Genomic DNA, 21,553 nt, shown 5'->3' with positions numbered 1-21,553 from the left:
ATTTATAGCCACACAGTATCTCCTGCAGAATATTATTGTGAAAGAGACTGACTTTTGAGGCAGGAAACAGTTGGAATTATTGAAAACATTCCATCAGTTATGCCCATCCAAGATGCACAAATTGATGGACTGACTCCGTGGCCTATAAATGTTTGTTGATAGTTTAGCAGGCTTCTGTTATCTATGAGACAGCATGTCACAATCTGGGCGATATGCATTTTTTATCCACTTGAAATTGGACTTCATGCAGCCCAAAATCAAAATTCCATGGAGTAAGGAACAACTTTCAGGCGTGAGTCAAGTAGGGAAAAACAAGAGAATCCATTTAGAACCATTGCCCTCCTTGGAACTGAATGGGGTGAGACCCGTTCATAGTTTTCTACATATAAACTGTGCTAAATGTGGGCCCCATTCTCCCCAGGAACTAAAGTGAGATAGGGGATGTACCCTCAAGACATTGGAGGAAATGTTTGTACTTGTGTTCTTTGCTGTATCTTCAAAGTAAATATACATATTTGATGTTAGGCAATTAAATGGAACCAAGAGACTAGTCAATGGCAGCCACCAGTGGGGTACACCTAATTAAGAGGGGCTTGAGCTAATGGCATTAGAGAAGAGAAACCAAAAGCTACTTAAGATACCACTAGAAAGAGAGACTAGCTAGCCTTGCTCTGGTAGAGTCAGTGAGACTGGAATATCCTCCCTATGCTAGTTCAAGGCTGATTTCCTATCTTCTATGCCATACTGATCCTGGAAGAATCTGTTTTAAGTTTCAGGACGAAATCTTATAGAGCACTGAAGTTGCCACAATTTTTATCTCCAGGTACCCAAAGGCCAATGGTATACCTTTATTTTCAATATGTACAGTAGCTGCAACCTAAAGAAACATACCCGAAATTTGTTCCAGATTCAGTGGAATTGGAATACGAAGTAATAAAACTGTTTTTCAAGGAAATCACATTCAAGAACATTTGAGGTAGGAAAGCAGGCACTCCCTAAAAGCACTCTGGTATCCTCTTCCTGTATTCCTCCTCTTTACCAACATCTAGGACAGCCACTCCTTCTCCTGACATTCTTCTGCCTGAGTCACTCCCTGCTCCAGGAAACTCCCTATAATCAAATGTGGTCTGGGGATGAGCTTCTGGTCATTCAAATATTAAAGGGTTTTCATCTCTGTACATTGTGCATGCCAACTTTCTATTAATCTTAGAACATAATAAAGAGTACTTAACATCCAAAATATACTTAGATAATCTAATCTTTCCCATGCCTGAGAAAGAGCTTCAGGATTTTACAGCACTTCCAGAATAGGATTATACTCAAACACATCTGTAGGTGTGCAAAAGAGCCACTTAAGATCTACATTTATGTGACAGGCCAAATAGAGCTGTGTTAGAGAGGCAGCATGGTATAGCGGAGAGAACACTGGTTTTGAAATTAGGAAGACCTACAAGCATAGTTCTTATCTCTGATGTTTACTGGTTGTATGATCTTGGACAAATCACTTAAGCCCTTTGAAGCTCAATTCACTCATCTATAAAATGAGGATAATAAAACCTAGAGTGCCTAATTTGCAGAATTGTTTTGAGGCACTCATGAGATGATAATAAGGAGTTTCCCAGAAGCCTTAGGGCCACATAAAGATGTTAAAGCTTGACACTGTATTCAAACTTTTGGGACACTTGCCAAACTTCAAGGTTTGTCATCATCATCATATCAACTTATGTCATCATTATTACTATTTTAAGCTAATTTAGAAGATATATTAACTACTTGATATTATGAGGCCCAAGAGAGTTTGTGTAAGGAAAGAGTCTAATATGGGTTTTCCTAGATCCTTAGAGAGAGATTTTCAAAGAACAAAGGAAAAAAACCATATATGAGAATGCTAAGAACCTGAGAAGACTGCCAACTGGATCCAGGATCCAGGATCTTCTCATAATCTTCTCTGTGGAAGAACACTGCCATAGCAAAAAAAAAAAATTACAATTTTTAAATGTCTGAGTACCCAAAGAAATAAGTTCAATTTATGAATAAGAACAGAAGTCTAAAGAAGGGGGAAAATTGGGACATGTGAACCTATACTTTATCCTACCACACAAGGGAATGACAGTTTCTCTTATTTTCATATGTCTGTCTGTGCTGAGACTATCACTGACCCCATGAATATAGACTTCTACCTTTGCAAGTCAAAGCTTTTACCATGTGCCAGGTACTGTGAAAAGCATAAGGGAGTTGTAATGGCCAAAATAAATCATTGTCTAGTGGCCAGACCTCTGATGATGAGATACTTTAATAATAGGAGTCTAGTGTTCTAACAATAGGGAAAATAATTCATCACCAGGCAAGGATCTAGATCTGAAGTGTTTCTAGCTTAGAATTACCTGCTAGAGCTTGAACTTCACTGTTATAACACGCCAGAACTAATGCTCACCTCCATACCACAAAGAGGTATCGGAATAGAAGTTAGTAGAAAAGCTGTTTAATAAGTAAATCAATTGTCATCAATTTTTTTAAAAAAGTATCTATGTATAATAATATTTATAATAGTATCACTTTAAGTGATAGCAAATACCTAGAAACAGAGCAGATGTACCTCAACTGTGGAATAGTTAAACTGAAGTAATGAATGTAATGGGATATTCCTAGGCTAAAACAAATGATGAATATGGTGAATACAAAAAAATACAGAAAAAATCACCTGCATTAATTAGAGTGTAAAGCAGAGCCAAGAAAATAACAATGTAAATGGATAGAAATAGGACAAAATAATTCAAAAGTAATTTACAAAAAAAAAAATCACAAAGAACCCCAGAGAAAGGATTTAAAATGATGACTCCCTTCTCCTTTGAAGACTGCAAATACTGTCCATATTTTCTGAGTTTTTTCTGTATTATTTGGTTTCACTGATTGTTTTTTCTCTTTGTTCTTTGTTATATGAAATGAATCTCTAGGAAGTGAGGATACAGGAGAAATTCAGGCTATTAAAAACAAAAGACATCAATAAAATCTTTTTAAAAAATAAATTGAAAATAACCAATAGTTACACATACTTCACTATATGAGGAAAGTAGTTATATAATTTTACTGCTTTATCTAAATCCAATGAATGTCATATATACTGATAAATTAAAACCATAAATACATGAGTGGAAAAAAGCCATTAGTTTGCTATTAGAGATACCATTTGAGAATGTCAGCTTCTACATCAGCAAAATAAGGAGAATGGGCTAGATGATCTTAGAGACCTTTTCTAGATTCTGTGTCCTATGAATATTAATAAACAAAAGGTGAGAGAAAAGAAAATTAGGCTATTGAATTATGGCACTGTTAGGAAGTGTCAAAGAATAAAGGTCTAATTGATGTAGTGATGAATTCCTATATTCTTAATTAGAAAGAACAAACAAGATACCAAAAGATAGAAATTAAAAGATAATTTTTTAAACATCTCTTTTAAGCAAGTACTATAGAAATTATAGACAGCTAGCTAGTGCAACAGACAATAGTGTCAGACAGGGAGATAGAAGACCTAAAGTCTAATCTAGCCTTAGACACTTACTACTCAAGTGATCCCAGGCAAGTCACTTACCCCTGTTTGCCTCAGTTTCCTCATCTGTCAAAATGAACTAAAAAAGGAATTGAACTAGAGAAGGAATAAAGTAATTAAATTCATTACTTTTGCTAAGAAAATCCCAAATGAGCTCATAAAAAGTTGGACATGACTAAAAACAACTGAACAACAACAACCATCCTGAAATTATATAGTATAAGTTTAGGATGAGACTAAAGGACTTTGTACAAATAAAACTAAGACTAGAAAGAAAGCAGAAAGGTGGAGAAAACTTTTACACTAAGTTTCTCTGATAAAGGCTTTGTTTCTCAAATATATAGAGAACTTAGTCAAATTTATAAGAATGAAAGTAATTGTCCAATTGACAAATGGCCAAATAATATGAACAGGCAGTTTTTAGATGAAGAAATCAAAGTTATTTATTGTCATGTGAAGACTCTAAATCATTATTGATTAGAGAAATTCAAATTAAAACAACTCTGAGGTACCACCTCATATAAATCAAATTTGCTAATGTAACAAAAAAGGAAAATGACATGTTAGAGGGGATATGAGAAATATCAATACACTGCTGGTGGAGGTATGAACTGAGCCAATCATTCTGGACAGCAATTTGCAACAATACCCAAAAGACTATTTAATTGTGCATACACTTTGAACCAGCCATACCACTATGAGGTCTGTATTTCAAAGAGATCAAAGAAAAAGGAAAGGGACTTGTATGTACAAAAATAGTTATAGCAGCACTTTTTGTGATGGCAAAGAATTGGAAATTGAGAGGATGCTTATCAATTGGGGAATGGCCGAAAAAGTTGTAGTATATGATTGTAATGGAATATTATTGTGCTATAAGAAATCATGAATAGGATGCTTTCAGAAAAACCTTAAAAGACTTATGAAATGATGCAAAGTGAAGTAAGCAGAACCAAGATAATATTGTATACAGTAACAGCAAAACTGTATAATAATAAACTGTTCATGACTTAGCTATTCTCAGCAATACAATGTCTCTAGAAAATTCCATTGTATTTATGATGAAAAGTACCATCTGTCCCCAGAGAAAGAATAATGGATTCTTTGAAGAATAAAGGAGAAAGAATAAAGAAAGAATGAATGTAGATCCAAACATACTATTTTTCAATTTTTTTTTTGGCTTTTTTTTTTTTTGGTCTGTATCTTCTTTCACAAAAAGACCAATATGGAAATGTTTAAATTGCTTACTGTCTCAGGAATGGGTGAAAGAAGGAAGGGAGGGAGAGAATTTGGAACTCAAAAATTAAAAAATAGAATATTAAAATGTTTTTCCTTATAATAATAAATATAATACACATAATAATACTATCCTTATAATATATAATAATATATTATTAAAGTAAATTTAGGCTGAGGTAAAGGATCAAATTAATTTGTGATGACTTGATTAAGTACCTTTTGTTCCAGAGTGAGTTGATACTTCTGCTTAACTCTCTTACACTTGTTGTACCAACTATTTTCATCCATGATAAAAGGAGGACCAATATTCTCTGGAGTACTACTTTCACTACCACTGCTTCCCAAAGTTCTTAATTCTTCTTCATCACTGCTGATGCTATCAGAACTACAAATAGAAAATATTATAAAAATAAATATTATTTATATGAAACATTTGAATAAAAATTAACTTTTGAAATCAAAAAATCCATAACATTTAGCTTTAATTTTAACAATTAATTTAATAGCAATAAATACTTCTGAGCCCAAGTCAAATCAATCTTCTCATCTTTGGAGATTTGATCTAAAGAAGAGGATCTAAAGCTTTGTATGAACATAAACAAGGTCATGCACACCTGGAAGAATTCTACCATACTGCAGAAACAATATGTTGTCCATTCCCAGTATCTATGAAAAATTGAGACAGGAAGAAGTACAATACTAGAAGGAAATAAGGTAACTTTCAATTGGGAATGCAGTGGCACATGAAGCAAATGAAGCTAATACATATTTCCTGTTCTTAAATACATGAATTCAATAATGTGGTTCTGTCATGAGATAGCTGGGCTTGCACCAATTATAGTAATTGCTCTAAGCAAATTTCCAATTATTCTCATGTGTTCTTCTTTCATTACAGTTAAATGAATTCAGGTATTTAATGACAACTTCTAAGAAACAGGACATTATCCTGGAAAGAAAAAATTCAAGAAATATGTTTTTAACATTAGTACTTTAGAATAGCACAGTGCTGATCAATAGATAATGTTTACAAACATCAATAATCAGACATTATTATAGGAAGAATAGTAGGAATTTTCATTAACCATTTGCATAATGTTTAACTAGAAAATTATTATCCAAAAGAAACAAATGAGGAAATTAGATATGTTTTATGGACTTTGTGGCATCATCGCCCCTACAGAGTTTATATTTAAATGAAAGATACATTCCTTTTGTTCAGGATGCTACAAAGCCATTAAAAATATTTTTATAGTATCTTATTTAACTTCAGTTTGATGTGCTGCTAAATGTATGTTCTTCCCATATTATTGTCACTATTATGTTATGATTCTAATCCCCTTTCCCCATCTATCAGATATACATAATCCCTCCTTGAACTAGTGATCTTGATTTGTGACATCAGTAACATCAACCTAGAATGATGCAAAACCTATTTCTAACACTTTGAAGATGGGGAACCAATAGAATGTAAATGATTTCAGACCGGGTTAACATTTATGCCTTTTTTTAAGCTCTCCAGGGTTTAGCACAATACTTGGCATACAATAAGTAGTTAATAAATGCTTGTCAATTGGCTCAAGTTCTACTAGTCAGTTTTTTCATCTGTAATGGAGGGATTAAACTTGATGATATTTACAGTTTTTCCCAATCCAATATCTACAACCCTTAATCATTCTCAGAGTTGATTTGATTCTATCTTTTCGTTGTGGTGTTTTTAACAGTACTATGCTGATTACAGGTATACTTTAAATAAGGAAAATTTGGATTAACTAATTTTAATGAATTAATTAATAATGAATTTAATGAATTGATGATCTATTTGAGATAAGTCTATAACAGCTGTTTAATTATTGTACTTTCACAAAGGAAGGTAATACAGATCTTCAGTTTCTTAACAATGAGCTACCAAAGGCAGTTGAAAATTTATTTGATTAACATAAATTTTAAGAAACAAGTATGAGGTCATCCTGCCATTTAGGGGAGGGGGTGGGGTGGGGGGTAAGAGGTGAAAAATTGGAACAAGAGGTTTGGCAATTGTTAATGCTGTAAAGTTACCCATGTATATATCCTGTAAATTAAAGGCTATTAAATTAAAAAAAAAAAAAAAAAAAAAAAAAAAAAAAAAAAAAAAAAAAAAAAAAAAAAAAAAAGAAACAAGTATGAGCTATACAAATGTGCAAGTTTTTCATTACAGCAAAATAGTTGAAAAAATGAAATACCTTTGGGTGAATTTCAAATATGGTGTATAATCTATGACAGCTGGGAAGTTGCCGTCCAAACCCTCTCCCTTCAGGCAGAAGCTAAGATAATAGAAAAAAAATCAATAAGTGTTTTGCATTAAAAAATTAAAAGAAGAAGCCTAACTCTATTGATAAGTTGATTTTGTCATCAAATTGGTGGTAGAATAACATTTGAATTAAGTCATCTTCAGTGGTTGCCAACTAAAACTTCAAAAGAAGACTTCTAAACTATTGACGAGACATTTTACACAGTGATGGATTGTATAGCATTTAAGTACTTTATTGAAAAACAATCAAGTCCCAGAAGTATTCTTTTAATTTAGACCTATCTTTTCTTCTTTCTTTCATTAGATTTTGAAAAATGTTTCTTACAAGAATGCTGATATGGTCTCTTTACATAAATCTTACTACAAATTGCATAGGCTTACTTTAATCTTAAATAAAAGTAAGACATTTTGAAGAAAGTTACTATTTTTGAAGAATTAATCTACCTAATACTGTCTACATAAATTAAGACAATTTACAAGTTTGTTTTTGAACTAGACCTGAGATCATATCAAGGTAGGGACCTTCTGGTTAGAAAATGCTTCCCATCATATACAACTTAGAATCCCAAGAGTTTTGGGGACCCTGAGAAGCTAAATGACTTTTTTTTATAAAGGTGGGACTTTCCTGATTCCAAAAGCAGCTTCTCTATCTGCTACACTATAGTACTTCTCTTATCTTAGAATGTTTTAAAAGAATAGAAATAATACTTAAAATGGATAGATGCATGATGAATGATCACTGAATCTAACTTCCATTTACTGGCCATGTGATCTTCAACAAGTTATTTAACCTTAACTGCATGACCTTTAAAGATATTATACTGATTTCTAAGCTACTGTACTGCTTCCAAAATCACATGATTCTATATCCCAAAGTTTTGGTTGAAATGAGCATCACAAAAATGACAAGAATAAAGAAAATATTTTAAAGATATAAAAGTTATGGAAATTACCTTTAGTAATAAAGATCATGAAAAAGAAAATTATTAATACTCTTGCAAGCAAGCCATTCAAACTATTAAAAGTTCATGGGCTGAACTTTCAAAGAGAAATCAATTTTTTATTATCCTACAACTCAATTCACTAAACATTTTATTTATTCAATTTAGTGTGTCTTCCCATTTGAAATTAACCTCTTTAGAAAAAGCAGAAGAATGGAACACAGTCTGCATGTATTCACTCTTTTCTTTACAAAGATGATTTTGCCAATATATTACACAATTTAATTACTTGTGAGATAACCCATGGCAATCTATTTTTTAGTGCATTTTTTTGCCAGGCCCCTCTTGTGATCAATGGGACAGTTAGGTGGCACAGTAGATAGAACACCAGCCCTGAAGTCAGGAGGACTTGAGTTCAAATTTGATCTCAGGCACTTAACACTTCCTAGCTGTGTGACCCTGGACAAGTCACTTAACCCCAATTGCCAGAAAGAAAGAAAGGAAGGAAGGAAGGAGGGAAGGAAGGGAGAGAGGGAGAGAGAGAGGAAGGGAAGGGAAGGGAAGGGAAGGGAAGGGAAGGGAAGGGAAGGGAAGGGAAGGGAAGGGAAGGGAAGGGAAGGGAAGGGAAGGGAAGGGAAGGGAAGGGAAGGAAGGAAGGAAGGAAGGAAACTCTGTAAGGATGAGTTAGCATTTTTTTTCAATCAAATCCTTAAAAGATTTTTTTCTCACTTAATCCTTACATACATACACTTCATTAACATGATCTTGATTTTTCTAACTGTACAATTTCTATGGCATTCTGAAATTTTAGAAGAATGAAGGAATAGCTTCTTTACAATCTTTTCATTTCATTACATCTCAAGTTACCATACATCTCATGTATGGTAAAAGCTAAAACAAAAAAAAATACTGCCTTTAGAACTAATTATACTAATAAGTCAACATATTAAGTTCTTGTGATTTTGCTGAACTCCCTCCACCAAGATGGGTGTCACTGTCTGTTGACTTAGAGAGTTTTGTTCGAGATTCACAGAGGCTTAATAACTTATCCATAATCACACAGCTTGAAAGTGTAAGAGGTGAACTTTGAACTCGTCTTCCCCACTGCAAGTCCAGTATTCCATCCATTATATCACACTGCCCCTTTCAATAGTATGTTAGTACACTACTACTTTTTGGAACTTCTGATCCAAAAAAATCTAACCAAATGTGCTGATCAAAGTGAGAGCCAATTTCCAAAAATAATGTGTAATCTTAGGAATAAAACAAAAACAAAACCCAGAAGGGTTTAAAATACAATGTTGGAATTTTGGTCTTATCAGTATAGAAGCCACTGAAATCCATCTCTTTCTACATTAAAGACATTTTCCCTTCCCCACCTCCCACGCCCCATTCAAGAAAAGCTCCTCTAAGGGCAATATTCCAGTCTACGCAGAGGGAGTCAGATCGTATTCCTGTGCTTGGAATGAGAACTCTAACAACTGGTGCTTTGGCTATGTAAGTGCCAGATGCCAACCACTGGGCACTCCTTTCATTTCATTTAACACTAACTCTCTTCTGAAAACAAACCATGTTTAGATTTTTTTTTTTCCATCAAGGTTTAAAACCAAAAAGAAAAAATCAAAATGTTAATCAAATATCAGGACCTAAACTTGTGATGAGAGGCAGCATAGCAAAGCCTATAGAGGATTAGTTGTATTATAAGGAAGATCATATGTTACCATATGCTAGTCATTTAAGCACTCGATGCCCCCAAATTGCTGAACAACTGCTCATCTGTACTGGTGGATGGAATTACCACCAATTTGGGGCAGCTAGGTGGCCCAGTGGGTAGTGTGCCAGCCCTGGAATCAGGAATACTTGAGCTCAAAATTAACCTCATACACTTAATACCTGTGTGATTCTAGGCAAGTTACTTAATCTGTTTGCCTCGGTTTTCTCATCTGTCAAATGGAGTTGATAATAGCGCCTATTTTGCAGGTGTTTGTGAGGATCAAATGAGGTAAAAATTATTAATCAACAAATATTTATTAAGCACCCATTATGTGCCAGTGCCTGGCAGAGAATAGCATTACATAAATGCTGTTTATTTGTTTTTTTATTTTTTATTATTTTCATAACTTTTTATTGACAGAACCCATGCCAGGGTAATTTTTTTTTTTACAACATTATCCCTTGCACTCACTTCTGTTCCGATTTTTCCCTCCCACCCTCCACCCCCTCCCCTAGATGGCAAGTAGTCCTATATATGTTGAATATGTCGTAGTATATCCTAGATACAATGTATGTGTGCAGAACCAAACAGTTTTCTTGTTGCACAGGGAGAATTGGATTCAAAAGGTAAAAATAACCTGGGAAGAAAAACAAGAATGCAAACAGTTTACATGCATTTCCCAGTGTTTTTTTCTTTGGGTGTAGCTGCTTCTGTCCATCATTGATCAATTGAAACTGAATTAGGTTTCTTTGTCAAAGAAATCCACTTCCATCAGATTACATCTTCATACAGTATTGTTGTTGACATGTATGTGTGTATATATATATATATATATATATATATATATATATATATACACACACATATATATAATGATATATAATGATCTCTTGGTTCTGCTCATTTCACTTAGTATCAGTTCATGTAAGTCTTTCCAAGCCTCTCTGTATTCATCCTGCTGGTCATTTCTTACAGAACAATAATATTCCATAACATTCATATGCCACAATTTACCCAACCATTCTCCAATTGATGGGCATCCATTCATTTTCCAGCTTCTGGCCACTACAAACAGGGCAGCCACAAACATTTTGGCACATACAGGTCCCTTTCCCTTCTTTAGTATCTTTGTGGGGTATAAGCCCAGTAGTAGCACTGCATACACCATAACTTATTCAGCCATTCTCCAATTGATGGGCAGCCACTGAGTTTGCAGTTTCTTGCCACTACAAAAAGGGCTGCCACAAACATTTTTGCATATGTGGGTCCCTTTCCCTCCTTTAAGATCTCTTTGGGGTATAAGCCCAGTAGAAACACTGCTGGAGCAAAGGGTATGCATAGTTTGATAACTTTTTGGGCATAATTCCAGATTGCTCTCCAGAATGGTTGGATTCGTTCACAACTCCATCAACAATGTATCAGTGTCCCAGTTTTCCTGCATCCCCTCCAACAATCATTATTTTTTCCTGTCATCTTAATGCTGTTTATTTGTCATTATTATTTCCACACAAGGAGTTCTCTTTGATTTGATTGATGAAATCACAAGTTCAGACCCTCTTCCCCCATCCTAAAAAACCAACCAATCAAACAAAAAAACTAGCAACATAAATCCTTTTCCATACATATAAACTAAAAGCAATAAAATAAAAGTAGAACCCATTGAGGTGGAAAAAACATATGGAAGGGTATTATAAGCTACACAGAATTTGCCAGAATACCTGAAATCAATCGCATTGAGTCCAAGCAGCATGCCAGCAAGCATATTTGCTTCTTCACCCAAGACAATTGCCCCATCTTCATAAAATCTCCTGGGAAAAAAAGAAACAGTTGAATGTGCAGATTCATTAAAAGCAAAAAAAAATGATATACAAAACATTGAATTCAGTAAAAACTGGGGTTCCTTATATGATTTACTTACATAAAATCAATATTAGGCTTTGTAAGATATATGAAAAACTATTTAAACATAAAATTATTAATGGACCCAGGATCATTCATATTTTGCAATAATACAAAAATGCTAATTCAATTTATGAATTTTTTCCATTCATTGGAATTTACCAAATTTTTATAGACTGTTGGTCTATAGTTTATACCTACATCCTACTAGTTCCTATATTATTCTTATATTACATCAGCCTACATATTCGAGTTCTTAATTCGAGTTTAAACATAAAAAAATGTTTAAAAGAAGCAATTAAAATATTTATTCTTGGAGTATGAATTTTCTTGGGTCTCAGAATAAACACAGATCAATGTTTATGTTTTTTGTGGGTGGTTTTTTTTAAATACTAAAAAACAAAGTAAAACAAAACTCTGGAAAGCCTAATTTTTACAAAATATTATAACCTTCAATACTGAAGTGGTGATAAAGTAGATAAGATGTCAAAGTAAAGAATGATGCATGAAAAAAGTTTACAGGTCAATATTACTACCAAATCTGAAAAGGAAGCCATTTTCATCTAAATGCAGTCAGGGCTCCATTTTTCCATTAATGCTAAGAAGAATATTTCTGAAAAGCTGAGATGTGACTCCTTATGCACCTCTTTTAATAGGAGAATTTAGGAAATTTTAGCCTATCATGTCAATGCATCCAAAATCAATTATGTTATTCATATTTGTGTATAACACATATTTTCTCTTAAAATCATGGTGACTACCTCTTCCATACCTCTGCTGACTGTGTTCTATGGAAAAAGCTGTTTCCCAAGAAATTTTAACCCTAATCTAGTGGCCAGGCTTCTGGTAATGAACTCTGTATTTAATTAGTCTGGTTCTCTGATGACACATGCATGGTCTTATCATAAGAAGCAGACCAGCAGTCTTTTTCTCACTTGGTAGCATAGGTCAGAATCTATTCTTGGCTAACATCACCTTCAAGAATCAAAGTCATCATTATGTCATGATGAGGTAAGCTGAGTAGGATGTTAGGAAAGATTTCTTAATGAGATGATAATAGATGGGAATCTTGTGGTAAAATAATATTAATGAACCAAGATATAACTAATTTAGTCTAATGAACTATCATTAATGGTTTTAAATTAATATTTACATTAACACAGGCAATGAAGAAGGTAATTTGTTTTTATAAGAAAATTTCACTAAATCTATTTAGGAGTAGCATCTGCCTTGCTTATTTTTTCAGCATATATCATATTAATTTTAAATCCAAGAAGGGAAGTAGAAAAGAACAATTTGTTAATATTATAACACTTAATATAGAACATTAAATAAACAAGAGGCACAGAGAAAAATAAAAAACAATTACTTACTTTCTGTCTGTAAGCTAGGCAATACATTTTCATGAAGGAGACCTTACTAGCTGTGTGATCCTGACCAAGTCCTTAACTTGTCACAGTTTCCTCATTTGTAAAATGAAAATTACTCATTTGGGAGTAATAATAACCCTACTCTTACAAGATTATTGTGAAGATCAAATGAGATAATATGTAAGAAACTTTGCAAACCTTAAAGGACTATGTAAATGCTGTGTATTACTAAAGGAAGCTCTAAGATATAATGCTAATTTTAAGGGAAAAGATATCAATGTCATCCTCTGCAGAGCAATATGAATTACTATTATTATTATTATTATTATAGCTGGTTTCAATATAGGGGTTTTGTGTCTCTATAGTCATTATTCTGAGAAAAGGTCCATAGGCTTCCCCAGACACTGGCAATAGGATCCATTATACACAAAAGATCTTCACCAAAATGTACTATGATTCCTTGCCTAAATCTGTCAGAATTCATGATTTCCCTCAAGGCTCAGCTCATGTGCCACATGAAGATTTTCCTAATCTCACTATCTGCTAGCGCAGATACAAAATTACATGATTTCACATATACACAAACACACATCCACAATGCACCTCCTTCTATACTATAACCTCTTTGAGGCCATAGACTATCTCACTTTTGTCTGCATAACATAGAATACTGTCTATCGCAGGCTTTTACAAAATATTTGTTGATTGATTCCACAAGGTTCTCTAGGTAGTCATTGACAGAGTTGTGCTTTGATACCCAGGTTCTAATAAATTCTCTGTGCTTTTAAATTCTGTAGAAGTCCTTGAATGTGCCTTTATCTTTGATACTTTAATCACATCTAAGGTGTCAATATTTTTGTACAAGAAACTGGATTCCTATTACCAACAATTTCAAAAGATTTCACATGATTACAAATATTACCTTTCCCATTTTTTCATCATGGAAAAAATGATGCATAAATGAGATATGGTCAAGTCAACAAGAATATACAATAAATGAAAGAAGAATAAGAATCCAGGGTGACTGATTCAAATAATATTGAAATATGTACTTCAAGACATTCCCTTTTTTGGTGAAAAATATTTCTTTGTCCTAAAGAAAATATTTCTATAATAAGAACCTAGCCAAAATAACACAGTGAACTTCAAAAATACATTCCAAAGGATATTACAAAGGAACTATCTTCAAACTTAAATAAGTATAAAGCAAATTAATTCCAATGGTAAATTAACCCTGTCTTTTTGGGGGGGGGGCGTTAAAAAACAAATACGTACAAACATCTTTACTCTGATCAGGAAGAATCCTGTTCACTTTTTTTTTTTTTTTGGAGGGACCATTTTTTTTCTTATTTTTTTTCTTATTTCTTATTTTCTTATTATTTTGACATTTAAGGAACAAGTAGACTTCTAAGAAGTAACTTCCAAGTATACTTGGCTCATTGATAAAAGATATCTACAATGGAAGCATATGGAAGAACTGGTGCAACTGATAGAGTGCTGGCGCTGGAGTTAAAAAGATCCAAGTTCAAATTCCATCTTTGATACAGGGTATAGGACCCCAAGTGCCCCAGGCAAGTCTTTCAGACTATCAAGTAAAGATTAGTTGCAATATTAGAGAATTTTGTTGCCAAGAATTCCTATCACCAAAGAAATCACTGATGGGGACTATACTACAACTGAAACTTACTAGAATTTCATGATGCTCTCCTATGGATCCCATTCCGAACAATGTCCTGAAAGATCACTTAAACACTTTTGGTCACTAAAGGACTAAAATCCTTTGGGCTTATTCATCCTTGAACCAGCTTCACTTTTAATGCCAAACTCCCAGAAAGCTCTCTGTATTCACTGCCTTTCTTTAATTCTTTACCTGCTCTCTTTTCAACTTTTTATAGGCTATACTCCCCTCCTACCATGCAACTGAACTTCCTAATTGTTCAATCTTTTGGCTTCTCCTCAGTCCTTACATCCTATCAACTGTGGCAAAAGCCATTGAGTGGCTCACTTATTCATCCTTGAACCAGCTTCACTTTTAATGCCAAACTCCCAGAAAGCTCTCTGTATTCACTGCCTTTCTTTAATTCTTTACCTGCTCTCTTTTCAACTTTTTATAGGCTATACTCCCCTCCTACCATGCAACTGAACTTCCTAATTGTTCAATCTTTTGGCTTCTCCTCAGTCCTTACATCCTATCAACTGTGGCAAAAGCCATTGAGTGGTTCACTTGCTCCTCCTAAATACTCCTCTTTTGCTTCTGTGCCCCATGTATAGCCTCCTTTTCCTCTCACCAGTCTAAGAACTCCTCCAACTCATTGCTGGTCATCATTATCTCTCATGCCTCCCATGTTCTTTCCTGCTTCTCATCTATTTACTTTCTTTCTTGATCATCTTATTAACTCCTAGTGGCTCAGTTAGCACCTTTATATACACAATTCTTATATGTGTATGTGTATCTATCTATCTATATCTATATATGTATATGTATATAGATATATATATGTATGTGTATATATAAGTTTCTCCTTTTTCTTGTATTGCCAGTTGCCAGTGAAATCACAGGGTCAGTCATTACTTTCAGGGTTAATAGTCAAAATTAAGATTATACATTACTCATAAAATCATTAGTTCTTTTTTTAAAGTACATAAGCAAGAATTACCTAAGATTAGTAATCATCTGTACCCATGCAGCTGAGATCACATATCCATTAAGTGAACTAGGGTATATAGTTCTAGGCATAGTGAACTGAATTTGTTCAATAATCATGATTGGTTAAAGACTATAAGACACTTGATAGATAAACCTACCCATCTTCCTATTATATGGCCATTTTCTTTTCTTTTTAAATATTTTTATCATCAGTGCTTTACAGAACATTTGAAACATAGGGATAGGGTAGTGACTAACCCTTTGGCTTTACCATTTTAGGGGATACCAGTGTGAAAACTCCATTTGCCAATGAAGGTCAACATGTTTTCTACAACTTCTGGTCTTAGAGTTGCCTAGAGCACCGAGACATTAGGCAACTTGCTCAGCATCATGAAGTTTATGTACATGTATATGTATTGTGTATGTATATGTACATATATGTGCATACACAGAGGGATGTATAAAAGATCTAGGGCCTCATCCCATACTTTTCTTTCTTCAAGACCACCTCTCTTTTTATTACATCACACTGCCACTTCTAAATCTTTAAAAATAACCTACGCAATATAGTTTATTTGTGGAATTTAGTTAGTTATCCAAAGGATTGTTGACAGAAAAAAAGAAAGGCTTTCTACTAAATTAATGGTAACTTCTAATTCTCCCTAAGTCGCAGAGCAGCAAAGACATAGTATGGACCATTTGCTCTTTATAGGTGAAGTCTCTTCCCAGATGGCTAAGGTGATTTATCTCTAATGTTGACTAAAAGAGTAATGCCCACAGTCCAGGGTTCATCCCTGATGCTTCCAAATCCAATAAACATTTATGAAGCTATGTAGTTGACAAAGAACTGTCCTAGGCATGGGGATTCAATGAATATTTATTATTATTTCTAACATATAAGCTTAGAATAAAACTATTAAAATATGAATCATGACAAGCCGCTAAATTCTGAGTCATCATTTGATTTTTTTTCCTACTGAGAATCACAACCCTCCCCCAGTATTAGAATTTATCAGAATGTGAGGAGTTTTAAACTCAGAAGCACTTGGGCAACATCTTTAGATCTAAGGCACATGCTGACTCAAAGCACATAAATATCTTTTCATTACTCAGATGGGTTCTGATTTTCATATTCCACCCACAATGTCTTTTCTTCAGTCATGAAATCATTTATAATTTATCTTCTTTATTCCATGAAGAGATATCAAGTGTGATAAATGGAGTAGAGAGCTGGCCTTAAAATCAGGAAGGCTGGGTTCAAAACCTGCTTCTTTAGAACAAAGTCTAAGATCATGGATAAATCATTTATGTTCCCAGTGTCCTCAGATAATCCTCTGAGATTATAATTTGTAAAGTAATTTCCAATCTACACGCATTCCTTATACAGTTGTCAATGATCATTCCTTATACAAAAAAATCACATTTGCAAAACAAACCAAAGAAATCATTCCATGACTAACTTCTATAAGCCTATTCAGATCCCCTTTTAATGTCTTATCTCAAATATAAGAACCCTTGTATGCAACTACAGACTACAAAATTCTAATTATTGAAAAACTTGGTGATTTATTTCTGTTCTATTTTACCATAACTGTAAATGGCATGAACCAATTAAATTTTTTCCATAAAAACTCAACAAATTCTGAAGTGTTACTGTTAAGTTCTCTTCCCTTTGCCCCTAATATAAGTGTCTGGAATAAGACACACACTCTGTTGAAAGCAAATACTTGTTCACTTTTAGACAAAATATACTTATCATGGTTGACAAAGTAAATTAAGAAGAATAGATGGCCATAAGCCTAAAAAAAAATAACCAAATGTCAGCACCTTATCGCCATAATATGTATCTCTCTTGCTTGCTCATCCAAATTTTTATAGCTAAAAACTTTTAAAATCTATTTTAAATTTTCCAATATTTTGGATACTCCTCCAGCTTTAATTTCTAATTTGCCAGTCAGTGAGGGGCAGGGGAAGGAGGAATAAGTTATGATATACTTGGGGGAGGAGATGACAAGGGAAAAAGTTCAATTTCTCACTTATTTCAACAGTTGAATTCCTCAGAATATAACTGAATCAATCAACAAGCATTTATTAAGCACTTATAAGTCAAAGTGCGGAGGGCTAGAGATGCAAAAACTAAAGAAAAGCTCCTCCAAGGAGTTTTTAAATGTAACTTTTTTTATTTTTTCCCCAATTAACAAATATTTCTTAAATCTTCTCATTTCTCCCTTCATTGGAAATAAAAAATAAAATCCTTATAATAAACATGAAGAGTCCAGCATGACCAAAAAATGTATGACTCATTCTATATCTACTGAACGCCTCATCTTTCTCTTCAGAGATGGGTAGCCCGCTTCATCAGCAGCACTTGGAAAATGTGGTTAGCCATTGTGTTGCTCAGGGTTTTTAAATCTTTCACCATTATTTGCCTTTGTAACATTTCTATTATTGTATAAATTGTTCTCCTGGTAGGATCTTACATTCTAACATGTAAGACAATATGTACATATTTAAAAGTACACAAAACAGATACAACTTAATCTTAATGGGAGGCCTCTGTGGGAGACTTCAAAGAAACCAGGACTCCAAGATAGAATATAAGATCTGTAAGGGCAAGAACTGTTTTTTATTGTCTCAGTATCTGCATCAAGTAGCGCAATGCTTGAGACTTAGTTTTAATAAATTCTTCTTGATTGACTTTAAGTTACATGTTTAAGGAACAATTAAAAGATCCTTATGGCCGAAGGGAAATAATGTTGAAAAGGGCTGGAAAGATAGGAAAAGACGAGGTAGTTCACGGGATTTGAATGCCAAATGGTGGAGTTTATACAAGATCCCAGACATAATAGGGAGCTGTTGGAGTTTATTGATCAAGGACCACATGACCAAACCTTTGCTTTTGGAAAACTCTTCCTTTGGAGACTCACTGTTCTTCCCTGGTACCTACTAATATGCAATTCCCCATTTTTTTCAGCTTCAGGTTCTATCTAGCTTTCCTTGTCCGTTGCCAGCTATGGCCATTTTCCAGAGACAGCCAAAGCCAAGCAAGCCCCTCTACCCCAAATGAAACTCCTTGAGATTTTATTACATTTCTTCCCCATGGATAGCTCCATCCTAGCAAAGAGGTCCATTGAACTTCTCTCCTGTTCTGCAACAACAGACATATGCAGCTTCCCAAGAAGGAGCCTTACTTTATCCCCTCCCTTCCTAGTCCCTTCTAGGATTCTCACTGGTCAGCGCTTTCCAGCTTGCCCACCTTGACTCATGAAGCTCCTCCTCCTGCACTGGGGTGAACTCCTGGATCACCACTTTTTAGGATTTCATTACTCTTTATCTGTGAAGGGCAGAACAAGAAGAAATCCACTTGATTTAAGTGCTCTAAGGCTAGAAGACCAGTGCATTTGTTTCTCACCTCTACCTACATAGCTTTGGTTGGTGGGGCAACAGCCAAGCCAAAGGTAAGGATTATTACTATTTCCAATATTCTGTTTTAGGTTCTGCATTTATCAAATCCATTTTTCCAAGTGTTTTTTTCTCCTCTTGGTACTGTTTTTTCAATCACAGTGATTATTTAGTTTAGCTTCTGGAATACTGCTTCACCTTGAAATCCATAATGAGCCTTTTGGCTTTTATTTTGTTTTGCAGTTGTACAGCTCAGGAAGGTGGGGGGCTGAAATAACTGTCCATACAACACAGCTATACTCCACTTCAGTGAACCATTTTTGTAAGGAGAAAAATTTTCCCCTGAAACTTACAGACTACCTTCCAGAAATAAAATACTGGTTGATATATATGCAAAAAAAAGTCCAGAAACAGTTTTCTCTGAACAGTGTATAAGAAAGCACTTTCATTCTGTGCGATTTGTCACAGCTGAATCATTTCCTTTACAACAAAAAGGAAGGCTCACACCTCAGAGCAGGGCAACAAGCATTTCCCTGTAAATATTTAAAAGACTGTTCTAATAATATCCTATCTGAACAATATTTTTACTCAGTCCAATCACTCAAGCCAAGGTAGCATTTATGAATTCTACCAATCCCTAACACATTACTAGATACTTTATGATAAAAGTTACTGTCCTTCAAATGTTGTTCATGTGATAGAATTAATAAGTATATATGTAGGTATATATTTATGCATATAAATTTTAATTTTGTTTTTATCATGATAAAATCTTTGATTTGGGTAAAATTCCAAATCTAGAATTTAAAAAAGAACATGCTGTGGACCCCTTTGACAATCTGGTGAAGCCACTGGATCCCTTTTCAGAGTAATGTTTTTAAATAATTGAAGGAAATCTTGAATTTCAGTTAAAAGTCAGTGAAAACAAAAGATGCAATTGTTTTTCCCATCCAAGTTCACAGCTCCTTGAAATCTACCAATGGAACCCAAGGATTAAGGATTTCTGGCTCAAAAGATCAAATTTACTTGTTTTGATATTCAAATTGACTAACTCAACTTAATTATTAGTAATGATTTTTAAATGATCTTTAAATTTTACATTTTATATAAGAGAAAAACATAAATAAATCCACAAAGCCATTTTCTCTATAGGTAGGTATCATTTTCTCTACAATCTAGCCTTGAAAATATCCTAGATTAAAAAAAGCACTGGTTTTAATGATTTTAGTTAGAACATATTAATAATTATTTCCCAACATAACTTTCTCAAAATCTCTACTCTCCTTTTCTTAATTAAAATATATGTTATACATGAAAGAGTCTCTTCCTAACTTTACAGCAGTCAAAAGTCTCACATATTATATTACTAAATTGTAGTGCTATATTATATAAGTTGCTCAAAGGAAAAGAAATGAAATCTAGGATGTCCCAAAGACAAATATACTTCCTGGCATCTAGAAACTGCTTCTCTCAAGCTTTTCTAGAATGTCAAACATGCCAACTTCCTCCAAAAGGGGTCTTCCAAAGTCTGAGAGTCAAGACACTGGAGTTTAGGATTCAATTTCTGCTTTAAGGTCATGGGGAAGTTTCTACCTCTTCATGCTACCATTTCCTTATTAACACCATTGACTCAGGATATTGATAATAAATGCCAACATCAGTGTAATAACTTATAAGAAGGAAACTCCACTTAAGGAAGGAATAGAATTTTACTTTCTTTCACAATTCCTATTCTTAGGTCTTTGTGCATTTTTGTGTATTTTGTGTATGCATTATAGATTTTTGTGCATTCTCTATTTTATTCATTTTTGTGTCATCTTCAATAAGAAGGGAGAAAAGCAAAAAATATATAGCGTATATGCATATATACATATTTATATGTGTATGTGTATATATATTTATATGTGTGCATGTGTATATTTGTGTGTATATATAAATATATATGCCTATAACTCCATTTATATAAAGTACCTGTCTTTACCTAGCACAGATTGAGTCTTTGTACCATTACTTGATTATTTAACCATTAAACTAATTAAATTAAACTGTTAATTAAACAGTCACTGACCCCTGAAAATTTATGAGTTAAATACAGAAAAACTACAGAGGAAATAATGAAACAAATAAATTAACTACAATTTTTTTTAATGATGCATTAACATTATGCAGAAGCAGAGAGATAAATGCACACTGTGAGATGTGGTATAAAAGAAAACTTGGGAATTGTACACATAGAGAAAATTTACTATACCTCTAATAGTTTGAATAAAGACAATGATTTTGGTGAACCTAGAGGGAGAGCATTCCAAGCACAAGGTACAGCTTGGGAAAATAATCAGAGATAGAAATTGTGTTTATTCAAAGAGGACTAGTTTTTCCTGAGAACAGGAAAGTATGTGAGAAAGCATTGGGGAAGTATGAAAACAGGAAAAATAAAGCAGTCTGGGATTGCAGAAATGAAATAGAACTCTTAAATCCATTCCTAAAGCTAAGACTTTATCCCATACCTA

The 21,553-nt window shown here is 33.8% G+C and overlaps 1 protein-coding gene across 4 annotated transcripts in view; it reads right to left on the bottom strand.

Moving 5' to 3' along the window:
- Nucleotides 1-21,553, bottom strand: part of RUNDC3B (RUN domain containing 3B) — a 115,201-nt gene that overhangs the window by 37,123 nt on the left and 56,525 nt on the right. For all 4 annotated transcript variants that reach the window (XM_031939945.1, XM_031939947.1, XM_031939946.1 and 1 more), the window contains 3 exons: nt 11,444-11,533; nt 7,003-7,083; nt 5,000-5,168 (listed from right to left, as the gene is read on the bottom strand). In XM_031939945.1, coding sequence (XP_031795805.1) covers nt 5,000-5,168; nt 7,003-7,083; nt 11,444-11,533 — 340 coding nt within the window. The remainder of the gene's footprint in view (nt 1-4,999; nt 5,169-7,002; nt 7,084-11,443; nt 11,534-21,553) is intronic.

This window comes from Sarcophilus harrisii, chromosome 5 (assembly GCF_902635505.1).
Source record: "Sarcophilus harrisii chromosome 5, mSarHar1.11, whole genome shotgun sequence".
NCBI lineage: Eukaryota > Metazoa > Chordata > Mammalia > Dasyuromorphia > Dasyuridae > Sarcophilus > Sarcophilus harrisii.
The sequence above is the reverse complement of the archived record's forward strand: the minus strand, read 5'-3'. Positions and strand labels throughout refer to the sequence as shown.